Below are 18,970 nucleotides of genomic sequence, written 5' to 3' on the forward strand. Positions count from 1 at the left end.
AATGCAAAAGTCTGGCTTCAGGCAGCTTGAAATCTTAGTTTTATTTCATTGAAATTGCAAATAAAATTAACAAATAACGCATTCTCAAACTAGTTACTAGATTTAACTTTTCCAAACTTTTCGTTTGAACGAACAAATATTTTTATGTTTTCTTTTCAGGATGAAGCCTCAGTTTGAAAACTTCGAAATCTCAAAACATGGCTATGAACAAATGGATGGCGGCGAAGGCGGCGGGGGTGGACCAGATGGTCTACCAGGAAAATCCTTTGACGGTGGTGATTATCCCGAATCACCGGCTTCCTTTGAAGAAATCGAACGACCGCCATTGCGAAAAATTGACAAATATTGCAAAGCAGAATGTCCATGTCTACCAGCTCGATTTACCATAGCAATGATGGCATGCTTTGGATTTATGATATCCTTTGGCATGCGTTGTAATATGTCAGCGGCGAAATTGAAACTAGAACACAACGGGGTAAGTTTTGAAAGCTTAATTCTGTTAATTAAACGTCCGTCACGGCATTGATCTGATCAAATTAATAAAATGTGTCTGTCAATTAAATTTGAAATGCTCATAACCAACTCCTCTAATATAAAATTATTTGAAAACAAATCTATAGACAACTTTTTGGTATCATAAAATAAAATTAGAGATCATATTTGTTTCGAGTTGTGTCACGCTCGTTAATAAATACCCTGAGGGAGCGTAAAGCCCTCCATGAATGGAAAAACCTTTAATTCCGGCACTCTACTCCAACTCACTCGAAGTCATCACTGTAAAATGTGTTCTCCTCAGGGTTTCTTTCAAGCCCGCCCTTTTATCGTCCTGTGCGAATACAAAATAAATTCCCATTCCATCAACCCACAACAAACCATTGAAATGTTTTACAATGAATTTGTTTAGGGTGCTAAAAGCTGAAACAACCGACTTTTTCAAACGAGTCGTTTGAATAAATGAATTGAAAAGCATGTGGCGACGACGACGACGGGCGTATAAACTTACATATTTCTCAAAAAATAGGAACAATATTGTTTTTTTTTTTGCTCTGGAAAATGTATCCATTCATCGTCGTCAAGGAGTTGATATAGGATAGATTTACTAGGTTTCGTTAGTGGTTGTTGAAGCGGGATGGGAATGCATTAAACTGAGTACTGTAATGCATTGTTGCGGATGGTTGAAGGGGATTCTGGGACATATAATAAAAATGTTTTACGTGGAATGGGGCTTTTTTTTGCAAAACTTTATCATACACGTGTATATGCTTTATGTTTGCAAGTATTGTTTTTATAAACAATACTTTGGACTTGAGGTTTTCATGGAATACTTAAAAAAAAGGAGTCCTCATTTTGTATCAATGGTTGTACTCATTTTAAAAGAAGTTCTTTAACGAAAACGCACTATTTTCATAGCAGCTGTAACGGCCTTATTTTATATGAAATACTTACCTACATTTTAAACTTGTTGCCTCTTTTACGCAATTTCTAAAATTTTGAAATCATTCTCTGCGTATTTTTGTTTTTTGTGTACTGAGGTAGATTTGTTTAGGCTTGAGCTCAATTTTATTTTCGAAATAAATAGTCTCTTTGTGTTCAATATTTTTATTTTAACGTTTATAAAATATTAACGTAAAGTCCTGTCAAGCCTATAGCTTTAAACTTTTAGACCAAAGCCGAATTCGTCCACAAGCACCATTCGAAACGGTTATGTCGCTCACTTCACATTATGGTTTGGTTATAGGTTTGAAAACTCGGTAAAATACTTTCTAGGAGATAAAATTCATACCTTGGTCTACTTGGTTATCTTTCAATATCCTGTAAAGATTCGAAACATTAAAATATTCGGTGGACAAGTAAGTTCTATTGTTCTTAGAACGGCAATAATGGGATGGGAACTCTTGGCAAGCTTCCAACAAAAGTTCAAAAGCTTTTAAATCATCGGACGTCGCATTCTCAAGGGTTTTCAAATTTTTAAAGGTTTTCAACAAAAACCACCGCTGCCACTTGTGAAAAACCTGTTCGGGGTTATGAACTCCTCATGTTCACTGGCAGGTGTTTTGTCAGCTCGAATGACAATACTATCCGATCCAATGCTATTTTAAACATGTTTACTAAATTGATGTTCTAATGAATAAACATTTGTTATTCCTGGACAATGGTTCTCTTCACTGTTGGGTTGTGAGCATAACGCTTATCGACTTCCGCATTTGAATTTCCTATACAATAAATTTGTAAAAACTGATGATCTGCATCTGGTAGTGGTAACAGCGCCCCCAATAAGTTATAAATTTGATCGCAATATTAGTTGGATATATCGATTTTCTATAGATAAATCGAAAGGAGATAGAAGATAGAAAATAAAATCATTATTTAGTTAGAGGTAGGTATATTTATACAATTTAATGGCTAAAAATTAACATTTTTTAAAATAATTATTCTATTTAATTTCTTCCTTTTCTTCCTTACTTTTTTACTTGCTCTACAGGCAAGTATTGGTTTCGTGTCGAAAAAAAATTTGAGGTTTTAATCAAAACCAACATTACGATGATGGAGAATTCCAAAAAAGTGGGTCTCGCAATTCCGTCCGTGCGTCTGTGCGTCTGTACGTCCATCTGTAAACATTTCCACAGCCTAAACGGGTACACGGATTTTCTTTAAATTTGGTACAGATGATTTTTATGAAATTCTGAAAGTTGTTTTTTTTTTGTTTTTTTTTATATCTCGCTTAGAAAGTGTACCTCCCATACAAATTTTTCAATGCAAACCTAATAACTCAAAAACGGCTCTAACGATTTTGATTAAACTTTGCAGACGTAATATTTGAAGCAATTGCAATAAAACTGCATTTTTAGTTTTTCTCAAAAAAGTCAAAAAAGTGTACCTCTCATACAAATTTTTCAAAATTTTGCCCTAAATATCGGTTCTTCCCCAACATCAACAAAATTTCTTTAAATTTATATAGAGGCAGCTCTTAAAATCTACAAGCAAACTAACATAAAAGTGTTTGAAACTGCAAGAGAAGTGCGACCCCAGTCGTGCATTTTATTCTTCTTCGTTTATTTTTTCTTGTTTGTCTTCTTCTATATCGAACTCTTTTTCACTTAAGAAAATGCTTGAAGCAATAGTTGCTTCAAGCAGCTCCTTCGAACAAATTTCTATTTCTTTTTTTGACGGTTCTTAAAATAAAAGTTTATAAAATTAATGAATTAGTGTATTGATTTAAATTAATTTTTACCAAAAGTCATTAAATTCATTAATACTTCATAAATGGCCCTACAAGCTCTTAAACGTTTATGATTTTGTTTCATTTCCTTGCAGTTTTTTTTATATTATCTTCAAATTTTTTTGATTGTTTGCATATTTTTTTTCTCGAATTCGTATGAATCCATCATGAAGTAAATTTCAAATATTTTATTTTTTTATTTATTTTATTATCTGGAAATTATTAAAAAAATAAAGTTAACAAATGCATTTACATAAATAAACTTACCTTCTTTAATTTTTTGAGCTTTTTTTCTTTTTTTAATTTAGAAAATTAATTTCTTTTTAAATGTAAACATACCTATGCATTTTTTAAAACATACCTCGGAATATCCTCTTTTCCTTATTTATAGATATGTATTGTTTTGTAATCTGGAAACTATTAAAATTATTAAGTAAACAAATACATTCTGTTGCAGACGCCTGTTGTTGCTGTAAAAGAAAAGAATTAAAATACAAATTTTTTTTTCTTTTCTTTTACAGCAGCAACAGGCGTCCGCAACAATTCTTTACAATAAACTTACCTTTTTTAATTTATTTGTCCTTTTTTGATTGATTGATTTTTTTTTAATGATTTTTGTTTTAATTTATTTATGGATTTATTAATCATTCGGAAATTAAAAAATTTCTTGTTTCTATCTTCTTTTCAATTTCTTTTGTTCTTGAAAGGAACAACACAATAAAAGTCAAAAGCTTCTTGCCTTTGCGATTCACTTAATTTGGTAGCATATTTTGTTCTGGCAGCTCTTGTATAAATTTCTTTTCAAATTTTTTCTCCATACGAACTCTTTTCAATTATTCTACCTCCAATACCTAGTTACATACATGCATTAATGGCTAAGAATTCCGGCTTTAGAATCTCCTTTGAATTATGTTTGCAACACTCCTCAGTCCTCAAAATACGACGAGATGACAATCATTGTATATATATTAATTAAGATTGTGTATTTGTGTTTAGAATTTAGAATGTGTAGAGCGGACAATTTTATAAAAGAAAATGATTTTATCAAGCCTTTTAGATGAACCATTCAAAAGATAAAAAATTCTTAACACAAATACACAATCTTTCCCATACAAATCGTATGGGAAATAGAAATCTGCGATGCGGCGGTACGAAATGTTAACATTAAGGTAGGGTGTCCATTTGGGACCTTACTAAAAAGAGAACATTTTACTCTCGAACCTTTAAAAAAAGAGGACTTGGAAGAAAAAAGAGGGAACGAGGAGGGTACTAATTAGTATATATTTGCATAAATATATTCTAAGTTGAAATTTTAAAATATGTAGATCGAAAATGAAAAACAGAACATCTCTTTTAAATTTAAATGCGATGAACACTTTACCTTTACTGTGAGTGGGCAGAGTTGAAACAAATTTTAAGGTGGGAGGCAGATAATCGTAACAATCTTGAAAAACTATGGACGAAAATGAAAAAAATACTTAAAAGAGGACTTTTGAAAAATAGAGAACAAAAAAAGAATTTTATGAAAAAAGAGAGTGTAAAAAAGATCAGAGTTGAAAAAGAGAACATGTTCTCTTTAAAAGAGATGTTCTGGAAACCCTACATTAAGGGCTGAAACTTTTACAGTATTTTTTTTCGTCATTTCCAACAATGCTTTGAATAAAAAAAAAAATTTTTTTTGAATCAGTCTATTATATATATGTATACAGGGTGTCCCACAGTCACCGCCCCAAACGAAAACCATGGATTCCTGAGGTCATTTTAAGTCGAAAAACTTATGAGGCAATTTTCTGGTTTTCGTCCAGTTTTCGAGTTACCACGGTTCTTATAATTTTTGCTCTCTTGTCCTTTAACTGGCCTAATCTTTGCCAAACTACGTTTGATTTGAAAGATTTTTTTTACAATTAATCAAGAATTTATTACAGTTTTAGTTTGTCTCAAAACTTTTTTTTCCGCGGACAACCGTTTCTCCACAATTTTGCATCAAACACAATTTTCTTCGTTTTTTAAGTTGTTTTTTACACTTTCATATCATTTGAGTAAAAAAAACACGTTAATGAGTATTAATTTTTTGTGCTTTTTATTAAAGCCCAGTTTATTTTCATAAATAACATAAGTTTTATTTCATAAAAAAGGCTACTCAAAGTAATTAAAAAAAAATAAACAAACTGAGTGAATTAAAAAAAAAAATAATTTTTAAATACAAAATTAATTTAAATGAATTAAAACTTTTTCTGAGCTTTATCTATTTGTTCTTTTCTTAACCACAATAGCTCAGAAAAAGTTTTTAGTTCATTTAAATTAATTTTGTATTTAAAAATTATTTTTTTTTTAATTCACTCAGTTTGTTTATTTTTTTTAATTACTTTGAGTAGCCTTTTTTATGAAATAAAACTTATGTTATTTATGAAAATAAACTGGGCTTTAATAAAAAGCACACAAAATTAATACTCATTAACGTGTTTTTTTTACTCAAATGATATGAAAGTGTAAAAAACAACTTAAAAAACGAAGAAAATTGTGTTTGATGCAAAATTGTGGAGAAACGGTTGTCCGCGGAAAAAAAGTTTTGAGACAAACTAAAACTGTAATAAATTCTTGATTAATTGTAAAAAAAATCTTTCAAATCAAACGTAGTTTGGCAAAGATTAGGCCAGTTAAAGGACAAGAGAGCAAAAATTATAAGAACCGTGGTAGCTCGAAAATGGGACGAAAACGAGAAAATTACCTCATAAGTTTTTCGACTTAAAATGACCTCAGGAATCCATGGTTTTCGTTTGGGGCGGTGACTGTGGGACACCCTGTATATTATATATTATACATATACATTATACAATGATGACAATGACATCTGACACTGACCACTGACGCACGTGAGAAAAAGGAACAGTATAACTCGAAACAAAACAAAGCCTACTACTTACTTTATTCAAATGTTCGAAATAAAATCAACGGCTGGCAGAAAAACAAACGAGAGACGAGAGACAAGACACAAAAAAAAATCAAAATAAATGGAAAGAAAACAGTTACCTACTTCATAGAAAAATATTTAAAATCCGTTGTACTTTTCTGGAGTGTTATAAACTTATAGATAAGTGATAAAAATGGATTAATTCATATTGGATCAGTGTGCCAAGTGACAAGTTTGAATTTTCTGCCATCTCTGGTATAGAATGTCAAGGGAGGGACTCGATCATGTTCTGAAAAACTATGTGTTAAGGGTCGGTTGGGTGGGTTTTAGCGATCAGGAAAAATTTTCAAATAATAATTACGAAATACAGATGATACAAATTTTTTTAAAAATATTTATTCAAAAGTAAATTTGCAACGGAATAATTTACGATTTTCTTAAGCTTCCTCCGATAAAGAGCCAATAGGAAGTACACAAGAATCTAATTATTTTTTTTCTTGTGCAAACGAATTTTGTGCACGCTTGCTTGTAAATAGTACCAAGCGTTTTATTCCATAGCCATTTTTGCAGTTTCAAGAGCATATTTTTGAAATTTGTCTGCATCGATGTTATGATTGCAGCATATAACTTCTAAGTTAGTAGTGAATCGCTTAGTCAAGTTTTCATAAATTTTTGTTATTTCTGATGTTATTGAAAGATTTTCAAAAAATCGTCTTAATGTGTTGCCAGAGTTTGTTGTTCCATTCCCTTGTTTAACACTGTCAACAAGCAAACCTTATTTTTCTCTAAATAAGTTTTGTATATGCGGTTTCTTTTTTTACTGCCAGTCATTGGGGTAGATTATATGAAAGATGCAGGATACATTCCATAAAACGTATCCTTGCATGTAAAGTCGTCATTCCTTACTTGAGTGAATTAAGGTTTGATGATTTTAGCGCGAGTTTTTAAATTTGGTTTATTTTCGATGGCTTTGCACCGCAAACCGTACAATTACTACTTTAAGAAGTATTAGTTACAAATTATGCGGTTTTTCCATCGATCATTGTGAAGTACAGCATATGCTTTAATTTAATGAGAAACCCATTGTACGTACTCAACTTCTGTTTACTGTTTCTCGAAAATTTCTAATTACATTCTCCACGCGATCACTTTCTTTCCTTACTTCTTCCAGAGTAAGCCGCGGCAAACGTTTTCATTCATATGATACCACATACATGATCTTAAAGATATTTTTAACGGCCGATTTATTAAAATGTTAAAGATCCAACCATGATATCCAACGTTTTTTTATCTTTTTATGAATAGTCTTTTACATTGAGTAAATATAAGTAATAGAATAGACTGAGCAGCCGTAGGTATAATTTTATTCGTTTTATATTTTTCTTTTTTCCCACAATATAGGTAACTATTAAGGACATTTTAACAATAGATTCATTCAGAACTGAACCTTAAAATATTGTTGTCATTTCCTCTATAAAATCCGTATATTTTTATCAACAATTTTAAGATAATTTAAACAATTTCCTCCAGATCTTCATCAAACATAAATCAGAACTCAATTCAAGTGGAAATTTCCCAAAATATCCCCCTATTCAGCAAAATATCCATAAAAAGTCTTTGTAATCATTCAAAGTGAATCCATTTATCAAAATCTCCTCTTCTGATTGTTAAATAATCCTTCGCAATTCTTATTTCTTATTACAGACTGCCTTTCTTAACTGGACAGTGGCTATTGAAAGTCATGTCGATTCATCATTTTTCTGGGGTTATTTGGTGACACAGATTCCTGGTGGCTTCATTGCGTCTAAATTTCCGGCAAATAAAATATTTGGACTGGCTATCGCCAGTTCGGCAACATTACATCTGTTTGTACCGTTTGCGATGACATTGATGCGTGGCAAAGTTGTGATATGTGTGCGTGTATTACAAGGACTCTTTGAGGTAAGAAAAAATATAATACTTTATCTCCCACTTCTATTTATCCTTTCTTGGGCAAAAAGCATTATATAAATACAAAACAAAAAAAAAAAGGATTCATCTTCTGTAAGATGGGTTCCGCTTTCGGTAAGGAATCAAAAAATCATTGAAGCGAACAAGAGCGTATATAATATTTTTTTGAACAAAGGATTCAAAATGAATTCCCCTGTGGTGAGATACAAAAACATGGCTTAATCTTTAGAAATCCTTTTTTTCGATTGGAAAAAAAAAATTGAAATCTTAAATCAACACAATGGAATATACACATAATCCCTATAAAACACATAAGCTTTCCTCTTTTGCCTTTTTTGATTTAGGGTGTAACATATCCTGCCTGTCATGGAATCTGGAGATTCTGGGCTCCGCCAATGGAGCGTTCACGTTTGGCAACTTTAGCGTTCAGTGGCTCTTATGCGGGAGTCGTATTTGGTCTGCCACTGTCTGGTATCCTGGCGGATGTTGTGGGCTATCAGGCGCCGTTTTATGCATATGGAATGTTTGGAATAACATGGTATTTCGAATTCATTTCGATCCTTTACATTTTTCCATCATTTTTTCTTTTGAAAACTCCTTCAGGTACATATTCTGGTTATGGTTGTGTTTTGAGAATCCTCGAAAACATCCTGCGATAAGTATACCCGAATTGAAATACATTGAAAAGTCACTCGGCGAGAGTTCTGTCCAGCCTTCGATGCCTTCCCTGAAAACAACTCCTTGGCATGATATTATGCGATCGATGCCAGTTTATGCAATCATTGTTGCCAACTTTTGTCGATCGTGGAACTTTTATCTGCTCGTGTTGTATCAGAGTTCATTTTTGAAACATAAATTCGACTTTAAAATTGAAGAAGCTGGATTGGTGGGCTCTTTGCCACATTTGATTATGACAACTATTGTACCTTTTGGTGGAATGCTTGCGGATTATTTGAGGAAAAATGGAATTATGTCAACGACAAATGTGAGAAAATTGTTCAACTGTGGTGGATTCGGAATGGAGGGACTGTTCTTTTTGTTTGTGGCACATTCAGATAGTTCGGTAAGTAACAAGAATATAACTTTCGCTTTCTTTTCTTTTCAGACGGGTGCAATGTTTGCTCTAACATGTGGCGTTGCGTTGTGGTGTTGGGAACAAAAATATAAATTTCGCTCTCTTTTCATTTCAGACGGGTGCAATGTTTGCGTTAACATGTGGTGTTGCGTTTAGTGGATTTGCTATTTCAGGATACAACGTTAATCATTTGGATATTGCTCCACGATATGCCAGTATTCTGATGGGTCTTTCCAATGGTATTGGAACACTAGCTGGAGTAATCGTCCCCTATGCAATTGAAGGCTTGATCAAAAAAGATGTAAGTATTAAAGACTATGTATGTTTACAAGTGGCTTCTTAAAATTTTTAAAGTCAAATACGAATATCTTTATGTTACTGAACTGTTCAGGAAGGACCGTTTTAAAAGATTTTTATAATAAAACTTATGAACTTTGGCACATATGTTTTTGGTATATAAGAAGTGACTTTATGGCTATCAATTCTAGAAGGTGCTTTTGACAATATTTACCATAGTGCAATTGCAGCACTGTAGAATCAAAATGTAAGCAATTCAGTTGATGAATTGAATAATGCTGGGAGAGTTTTTATTAAAGAAACTCGGAACTTATAAGTGTCCCGTATTTTGTATTTTTTCTCGTATTTGCACATTCTCTGTTTTTAAAAATTTAAATTGGTACTTGATCGGAAAACATGAAACGAGTGGTCAGTGAATTAAAATTTTCAGATGAAAGCACTAATTTTTAAAATGTTTCGCCATTTTTTTCACAATTTAAAAATCATTTCAATTAAAATTCGGCAGATTGTTTGCCTAAATATTTCCATATTTTTTACACTTTTTATCAAGCATTTTGGCTCAAAGCTTGTTTACTCCGTTTTCTTAGAGTTGTCACTTTAAAAAATCGATCATCCTTTCCACTTGTTTATCTTTTTCGACCTCTCTTCGTCTAATCTGATCAGATCCAACCCAGTCGCAGTAAAAAACGCTTTTAAGTTTTCTTATCTTTGGTGTGGCGGACCCCCAGATGTCTAGCTACTTCACTTTGCGATTTTCCTGTTTCAATCAGAACTCTTGCCCTTACAGTTTCAACTTCAGTTAAAGTGACAGTTGGCCTTAATTTTCTTCAAGCTTAAACTTTTAAAAAATCCAATGTCATTTAGAAAAAGCAAATGCATTCTGCTCTTGTCGAAATTCATTCATTTTATATCTGTTTATCCTGTTTTTAAAAATCTACTTCAAAATTAGCATTGATAATATCCTTTTGATTTCTAGCCTCGAGGATGTTGGACAACCGTTTTCACAATAGCGGCAACCGTACATTTAATTGGATGTTCATTTTATGGATTTTTCGCTTCAGGAGAATTACAACCATGGGCAGAGCCTGTGGTTGAGGAGCAAAAAGTTTGGACTGAACCTCAAGGAGCGATAACTGGTGGATATGTTCGGGAAACTACTTTCGTGAGTATTTCCAACGAACAAAAAGATAAAACATAATATATTTTATTTTGTTGAAAAAAAAACAAATAAATCTTAAAAATGATTTTTAAAATGTGTATTTTTTTGTTTTTTAATTTAAATAATCTTCATGCAAAAAAAAGGGTGACGAGGACAATGAGCACACTCAAATGCAACAGCCAAATGCAATAAATTACGGTGCGACTGGGCACGTACCCAATAATCCATTTGCTGTGCCCAGTACAATAGCAGAAGAACCTGTGCAACCGGATACACCTGGTGGATATGACTATACTCAATAAAATTAATGTGATACTACAAACTATAAAAAAAGAAAAACAAACAAAACAACAAAATAAAAAAACATTTCCCATACATTACCTCTACCATCGAAATATCAATACGTAGTTATATAATTATTATTATTTAGCTAGTTTAAATTTTCATAAAAAAAATATTTTATTTATTTATTCTCTCTATATTACAAGAAAAAAGTTTTATTTAAAAAAAAAGAAATTATTTTTTTATATAAGTATTTATTATTATTTATAATATACAATAATTATTATTATAATTTAAAGAGCGACTTTAATAAGTAAATTTTAGTTAAAAGCTAAAAATATTGAGTTAAAAAACCAGTGTAACGATACGGATGTAAAAGCGATCGATTAAATAAAGTACCTAATGAAAATTAAAGCAAAACAAAAATAACTATTACTACAAAAACAGTATTTATAAATATTTTTTCTTTAAAAATAATAAAATAATATTACACTCAAAAACAATGAAAAATGTCTATAAAATCTATAATTTTTAAGATTCAGTTAAAAAAAAAACTAAAATAAATATAATATAAATCATTATAAAAAAAAAAAAAAACAAACACAAAATCTAATTAATAATAATTGTATAGTTTAAATAAAATAAAGGTACCTATCTAGATTGCTAAATAAAAACATAAAGAAAAATGTATTGTAATAATAATTTTAACTAAGCTCTTATGTAAATGTTATTTTTCAAAGATTTATATAATTATATAATAAATATATTAATATATATGTATTTGTTGTATTTTATTATTAACAAACTCAACGAGATACAAAATTTATTTATGTACTTTCGTCGTATATCTATGTTTGATTTTAGATGTTATACAAATTTAAAATAAACCTTTCATATATCTAGTCATAAAAAAAATATATAAAAATAAATTTGTAAATAAGTAGTTATAACCAATAAAAAAATAGTAAAGTAAAATAATTTATTGTTAAAGAAAATAACTAATTATTTATTTTATTATAATTTATTATGAAAGTTAAGTTTATAATATTTGAAAACAAACGAGTTTAAAGTCCAAATTTATTTTATTTTTTTTTTTAGTTTCCGATTTGGTATCTTTTTGTGTAAAAAGATAATTTTCGGCAGAAAGAATAATGAATACTCTAAGTTTTCGGACAAAAGTGTCAAGCACAGCATTGTATAAGATGGTAAATATGTATATCCGAATTTTGCAATACTTGGTGATTCAGGAATTTTTCTAAATTGAAGGTGTGCTCGATGCACCATTTTGTATTAGATATTCACAAAATAGAATTTGGAATACATCCAAACCTCGTCCAGCTTGATTTAAATTCATAGCAAATTCCTAGATATCAACTTCAATTTTTGTGGGAAACAGTTTAAATATCTTAGGAAACAAAGATAAATTTCATTTAGTAACCCAAAGTAACCCCAAGTAATAAAAAAAAATTGATATTTACTATACTCAACCGCAACCTTCTTTAAATGGCATTCGAAATGATAGCTCATAAATAGTTATCTGAACCTAAGCTGAAAACATGTCGGTCAACACTGAGTTTTAAATTGTTGGCTAGCACTAGCATGCTACTTGTCCACACTCTGAGTTAAGACTTAGTGTGACGTGTTGTTTTTCATGTTGAATGTCAGTGATACAGTGAAACGTCATTTTTGAATTCAACTGCCATTTCACTGTCAAAAAGCTGGAACATCGGCAACATTCTTTGTTCTTACCGCCGATTTCAATCGAGTTGCGTACGGTTCAACAAAAGTTGAGCAGCGCTATTGAGCTACACGTCCACATTTACTCCACTTTGTTGATCATCACAAATCAAAATAATGTGGACGCAGCTTAAAAATTAAACAAAAATAAAGTGGGAAACAAATTTTTCAAGAGTAGCAGTTTTTCCGTGCATGGTTAACTTATCTGCAAAAAATCTATGCATATCGAACCATGTTGATCATTGACTTAATATACAAGGACTGACAGTCGTGCGTTTTTTATGGTTCGACGATTCGCACTGCATAAGTAGAAACAGCAGTCACTAGACATTTTCATTTGACATTTTCCATTGAAAACAAAAACAACAAATATTTGTTAAGCTTTTCTCCAAACCAGAACTGACATAAGCGCAAATTATACATACAGGCAATACTTATATTTTTGGCTGCTTTTTCTTTATCGGCGCTTGTGTCTCGAACTTTTTGTTTTCAACTTTTGTATTTAATATTCACACGACAAGCAGTCCATGTATTGTTTAGTATGTCAATGATATGGATATCACTTTTTCCTAATCATACCAGGGTTGTAAAAATCATTTTTTTTAATGCATTTGTTTTTTACTACAAATTAAAAAAAAATATTTGTTGCAACTATAAACTTTTTACATTAAAAAAATATTTACTGCAACTAAAAAATATTTGCATTGAAAATAAAATAATATTTACAAAAAGATGAGTCAATGTAATCATCTTATTACCACCATCCAACCAAGGAAAGAATTTAATGTTTCATACTTGAATATTTCAAACTCGGAATTTGTGTTCACATTTTGTCTTTTTTTGTTTATTTAAATTTTGTTTTGTAATTATTTTTTTTTTTTTCAATTACAAATTTACTCATCCAGATAAAATTAAATTTCAAATAAATACAATATTCATTCTTCATTAAATAAATTTCATTTTTAAAACTAATAACAAAAAAAAAAAATAAGAAAAATGTTTTAAAATTGTTATCCCTGTTATTGAGCTGTATATTATGTATCTATTACGTGAATTATAGAAATAAAAAAAAAAAAAAACAGCATTTGTTAAAATTCGCACTTCATTCTTCATATTTAATAACTTAGATTTTAATATTAAAATAAATATGTATCTAATAATAAAATGTATACTTCTTTAAATTTGTCATCTCATTTTATCACGTGTATCACAAGTACAACCGTGTTTTTTTTTTTTAATTTAACTTTGAATATTATTTTCTATTTGGTTGATGTTTAAAGGAAAATATACTACATTTTATTTCAGGCTTTTGTGCAATAATTTAAATAATTTAAATTCAATTAACTCCACATTTTTTTTTTTTTTTCAAATTTATTATACATGTGATATAATCTCAATAAAAATATTGTATATTCAATTACTATGCATAGCTTAAGCATTCTTCATTTAATTTTATTAAATATTTAATAAATATTCATTAAAAACAAAAAAAAAACAAACAAAAATATGTTTAAATACAAAAATGTACGCAATTTCTAAACTAAAAGAGTCAATTCTTATTCTATAAATGTAGAGAAATTGAAAATTTGTATAACACAAATTATAAAAAACAAAACAAAATATACAGTGTAAATGTGAAATATTCAACAAAAAAATTTCTAAAGTGTTTATAATAATAAATAATAATAGAATTATCGTAGTTTTTAAATATTCCTCTTAAAAAAAAATTAAATTACTTAAATATGTATATGTCCCCATTAAATTAATATTTATTTAAGCTTAATTAACTGATATTTAATAAAATTGTATTGTTTTTTTTCTATTTAATCTATATTTACGTCTTTGACAGATGTACATAATATTTTCTTGACATAGAACATAATATTGCTTGTATATATTTATTATATTAACAAAAAAAAAATATAAAAAAAAACTTTTCTTTTTGCTTCTCTTTGTTTTATTCATCAATCATTTCTTAGATTGAAATACAATTTACTTTTTTACTATCTTCTAATATTTGTAAATAAGAGCCAAAATATATTTTTGAGTTTTATTTGATTTAGTAAAAAAAATATAAATACATAATATAAGAATTATTTATATATAAAAAAAAATGTTGAGAGTTCTCACTCTCAAGGCTGTGTTGACAATAAAAATATAGAATTAAAATTAATTTAAGAAAAAATAATAAAAAAAATAAATAAATAATATATTAATGTTGAACTTAATAGATAATATATAATTATGAAAATGCTTACTTTTGTTTAAATGTAAATAAAATAATTAATAGAAATATTTATTTTTAAGAAATAGTATAGAATATTTATGTATATTGTTTATTTGGTTCTTAGTTATGTAGAAAAAATTAATACATAAAAAATTAATAAATATATTCAATAAAAATTGTTATAAATACATATATAAATAATAAATAAAACCACGCTGTGAGCGACAATATTAGCATAATTTGCAAAACAATAAAATAGTTCTATAAGTGTTAGGTATTCAAATTAATATAAATTGAAAATTAATAAATAAATAAAAAAATATAAAGATATTGTAAATAAATAAATATATATTTTCATTTTCTATATTTTATTTTGATTATTTATCAGTTAAATATAATTTTATATCAAAAGCTTAAGAGAATAACTTTAGGGTAAAAGAATTAAACTTAAACATTAAGTTTAAATTTAAATTTCCAAAATAAATCTAAAAGAAGTAAATAAATAAACAAGCAACATTATGTTCTATATTGAAAAATATATCAAAATTATATATATTATTCAGAAAAATGCTTTGTGTTTCTAATTATAAAGTTAAATTTAAAATAAATTCTGTCTACAGCAGCTGCATTTAAAATAAAACCTAAATATTGAATATTAATTATTTTCTAGCTTATGCAACTGTATTAAAAATATATAATTGCTTTCTTTGTTTTATAAAAACAAAATATTAAATATCAGATAAAATAAATTATTTAATCCCCATAGCAAGTTAATTTATAAAATTTTATCATTTTTCTTGTAGAATAATTTCAAAAGAAAGTTCAGTGAAAAAAATGTCCTGCTATCCCTAGTTTAATTTAATTTAAATTGTTTGTTTTGAAAAAAACGTTTTTTTTTAATAAAAAAAAATATTAAATATACCTAGATATCCCTTATTAACCCCCTCCTAAATTATAAAAAATAACTTTAAAGTGTAAACTAAAAAATATAAAGTTATTAACAAAATTTTTTCTACAATGTACATATATATAAATGTAGCCCCATCACACTATACTCCCCTGTTTTGTTTTTTTTTGTTTTTATTCATATAGAAAAAAGATAACAATACTCATACATTTTCAAAACAAAATATCAACTTATAAAGGTTTAATACTCAAAATGTAAAATACAATAATTGTATACTGTTCTTTCAAAGTGAAAATATTATTTACCATTTTATGTTATCATGTTTTTTAAAATATATACAAAATATGTATTTTAAAGATTACAGTTATAATCAAAACAAATACAGTTATTATGCTTTATGCATACATACATACAAAACTACCATGAAAAATAAAATATTCCATAAAATAAAACAAATACAAACTTAAAAAAATACAACAAAAACATAAATCCAGAGCCAACAGGGTTAAAAAATAGAAAAGAAAATATGAGCACAACACAAAAAAAAAAAGATATTAAAATAGTAAAAAACAACAATTATGTGTAAATTTCAAATTTAATATAACCTTAAGTATTAAATAATATTAACTCATCTTAGTTAAAAAATCAAATCTTAAAAAAAAAAAACAAATTAAATAAAAATATAATAATAAATAATATTTAAGAAATATGTAATCTCATATAGTCATTTATATATAAATTAAAAAAAAAAAAAAACAAAAAAAAAACTCATTACAATTTATAGTGACTGTTCAAAACCTATAAGGTTATGTTATTATGTAAAAAAACAAACAAATATTTTTTAATTTAATTTTTTTCTGTTCTTGCTTCTTTGTTTAGGTCAATAATATCTAGTAAAAATACAAAAACACTGAAAAAAAAATTATTTGTTTGACCGGGCGTGTTCGTTTTAAATCAAAAAAAAAAAAATAAATAAAACAAAAAATAAGTTTTCATCTGGAAATACAAATTATATACAGAAACATAAACAAACAAATAAAACAAATTATAATAATGTGACATGAATTTAATATAGCAGAATAAAAATATGATACGTTCAAATTGATAATGATAAATACAAGAATATTGTTTTATTTCACCTGCTATGAATTAGGTCACACTAATCGATGAGAATCAACAAGAACGATGTAGGAACACCTGTAATAATAAATTATTCTTTTATTTTTTAGTCTAGTCATTTCGTCGGAAAAAAACGGTTTAGAAATGCAAATGAACCGAAAAAGCTTAGTTTTGTAAATGACGTAATGGGTGCCTAGAAAAGCATAACCAATATTTTGACATTCTTTCTCGACAATTAAGAAAATGTACTCTTTAAATTCTACTCATGAGAACAGGACCGAAGAAGATCCTTCACTTCTCCAAACTAACGGAATTTCGTATTATGGTTTCTTGTGAAGAAAAATATTAAAAAATATTAATTTTTTTCAAAATAAAAAAAAGGGCCCGACAGGAATCGAACCTGGGCCTCGAATCTTGGTCTGTTTAAGAAGCTATAGCCTAAACGGATGGATCAATTCTCTTCAAACCTGGAATGTAGCAGTTTTTGGAGATTGTGCAGATGATTCTATGGAATTAATTATTTAGAACCTTATCTAACCATACTTGTGATGCACCAATCCTAGAAAAGTATAATCTTCTTAAAAACTATTTCGTAAGTGATTTTATAGAAATGTTTTTTTTTTTTTGTAAGTACAAAGGGTGTAGTAATATAGGATATAGATAATATATTATGTATATGGGGAAACCGACGGAGTTACGAATACCAGAGTTACGGGCGACAGAGTTACGAGCGTCAAAGTTACGCGAAACCGAAGTTACGAAAAACTAGAGAGTTGTCCAACTAATATTGCAAAAAAGTATTTTTTTTTCTATTTATTAATATACCTAATTATTCATAGCGTATTTTGTAATACCCACTTTGTTATTATTTATATTAAAATAATAACCAAACCACCCCTTTTTTTTACAGACGTTATTTTGGTGTGGTGAACTGTTGTTGCAATTGTTGCCAACCCAAAAATCACATGTCATAGCTTAACATAACTTTAGAATTCGTAACTCTAGTTTTTCGTAACTTCGGTTTCGCGTAACTTTGACGGCCGTAACTCTATCGCGCGTAACTCTGTTATTCGTAACTCCGTTACCATTTCATGTATATGGTATACTAGGCCGGTCCTTATTTGCTTTTTTCGAAAATTAATGAAGACATCCGCTCAATCGTCTCCAAATAAATAAAAAAAAATCCTCTAATTTTTTCAGATTTTTATCTATACCCCTTACTCGCCCTGTAACAAGGTAAAATTCTAGAACTTGGACTTTGCGTCTGATTTTTGTATTTTTTCCATATATGTATCTCGTTTACGGCTTCATAGTTATACTAACAATGATCCTTAGTAATATTGCATTCCAAGATATTTTTAAAAATATATTCTTGAACCACAAATTTTTTTTAAAAACGGCTCAGGTAATCTTTTCCAAACTTTGTCATTACGTTAATAGACAATGTTTAAATAATGTTGCATACTAAAAACTTTCATTTGTGTTTCAGTTTCCTTATAAATTTATATAGTTTTCTGATATTTTTTACAAGGAAATTAAAACAATAATGAAATTTTTAATTGTCTATTAACGTAATGACGAAGTTTGCAAAAGATTACCTGAGCCGTTTTTGAAAAATTAAAAAAAAGTATACTACAAATTCTAGGTACGAAAAAAATCGAAAAAAAATTTAACATCGTTCGTCTTTAAATCAAACAAATAATTTTAACTCAAAAACTTATTATTTCGCTGGTTTTTTAGTGTTCAATTCCAACAAATATAATCTTAAAAGTTTTTCCTTGGAATTATCTTTTACGTGAAAGCCTAAAAATATTTAATATAATTTGTTTTTGTATACAAACGGTGCAATAAAAAAAAAAAAAAACATGTGTATCAAAAATCTCTATATCTAAATTTCTTCGACTTCTTTATATATTTTGAGCCAAAGATATTAATTAAAATGAAAATTGTAAATGCAGGATTTAATTTTGATAAGCAATGTAACTTTTAAAAGCTATTACATTTGAAAATTCCATACTTTAGCATTTTGACACACCCTAATGTAGATACATATGTACCTATGTCTTGATACGAAACATTATTTATG

At 28.3% G+C, this 18,970-nt stretch overlaps 1 protein-coding gene across 1 annotated transcript in view; it reads left to right on the plus strand.

Moving 5' to 3' along the window:
• Positions 1–11,232, plus strand: part of LOC129907205 (vesicular glutamate transporter 1) — a 51,919-nt gene extending 40,687 nt beyond the window's left edge. The window contains exons 3-9 of the mRNA XM_055983339.1: positions 160–475; positions 7,836–8,072; positions 8,426–8,619; positions 8,685–9,144; positions 9,272–9,457; positions 10,430–10,615; positions 10,756–11,232. Of these exons, the coding sequence (XP_055839314.1) occupies positions 160–475; positions 7,836–8,072; positions 8,426–8,619; positions 8,685–9,144; positions 9,272–9,457; positions 10,430–10,615; positions 10,756–10,914 (1,738 nt within the window). The 3' untranslated portion in view covers positions 10,915–11,232. The remainder of the gene's footprint in view (positions 1–159; positions 476–7,835; positions 8,073–8,425; positions 8,620–8,684; positions 9,145–9,271; positions 9,458–10,429; positions 10,616–10,755) is intronic.
• Positions 11,233–18,970: the final 7,738 nt, after the last annotated feature.

Source organism: Episyrphus balteatus, chromosome 1, assembly GCF_945859705.1.
Source record: "Episyrphus balteatus chromosome 1, idEpiBalt1.1, whole genome shotgun sequence".
Classification (NCBI taxonomy): domain Eukaryota; kingdom Metazoa; phylum Arthropoda; class Insecta; order Diptera; family Syrphidae; genus Episyrphus; species Episyrphus balteatus.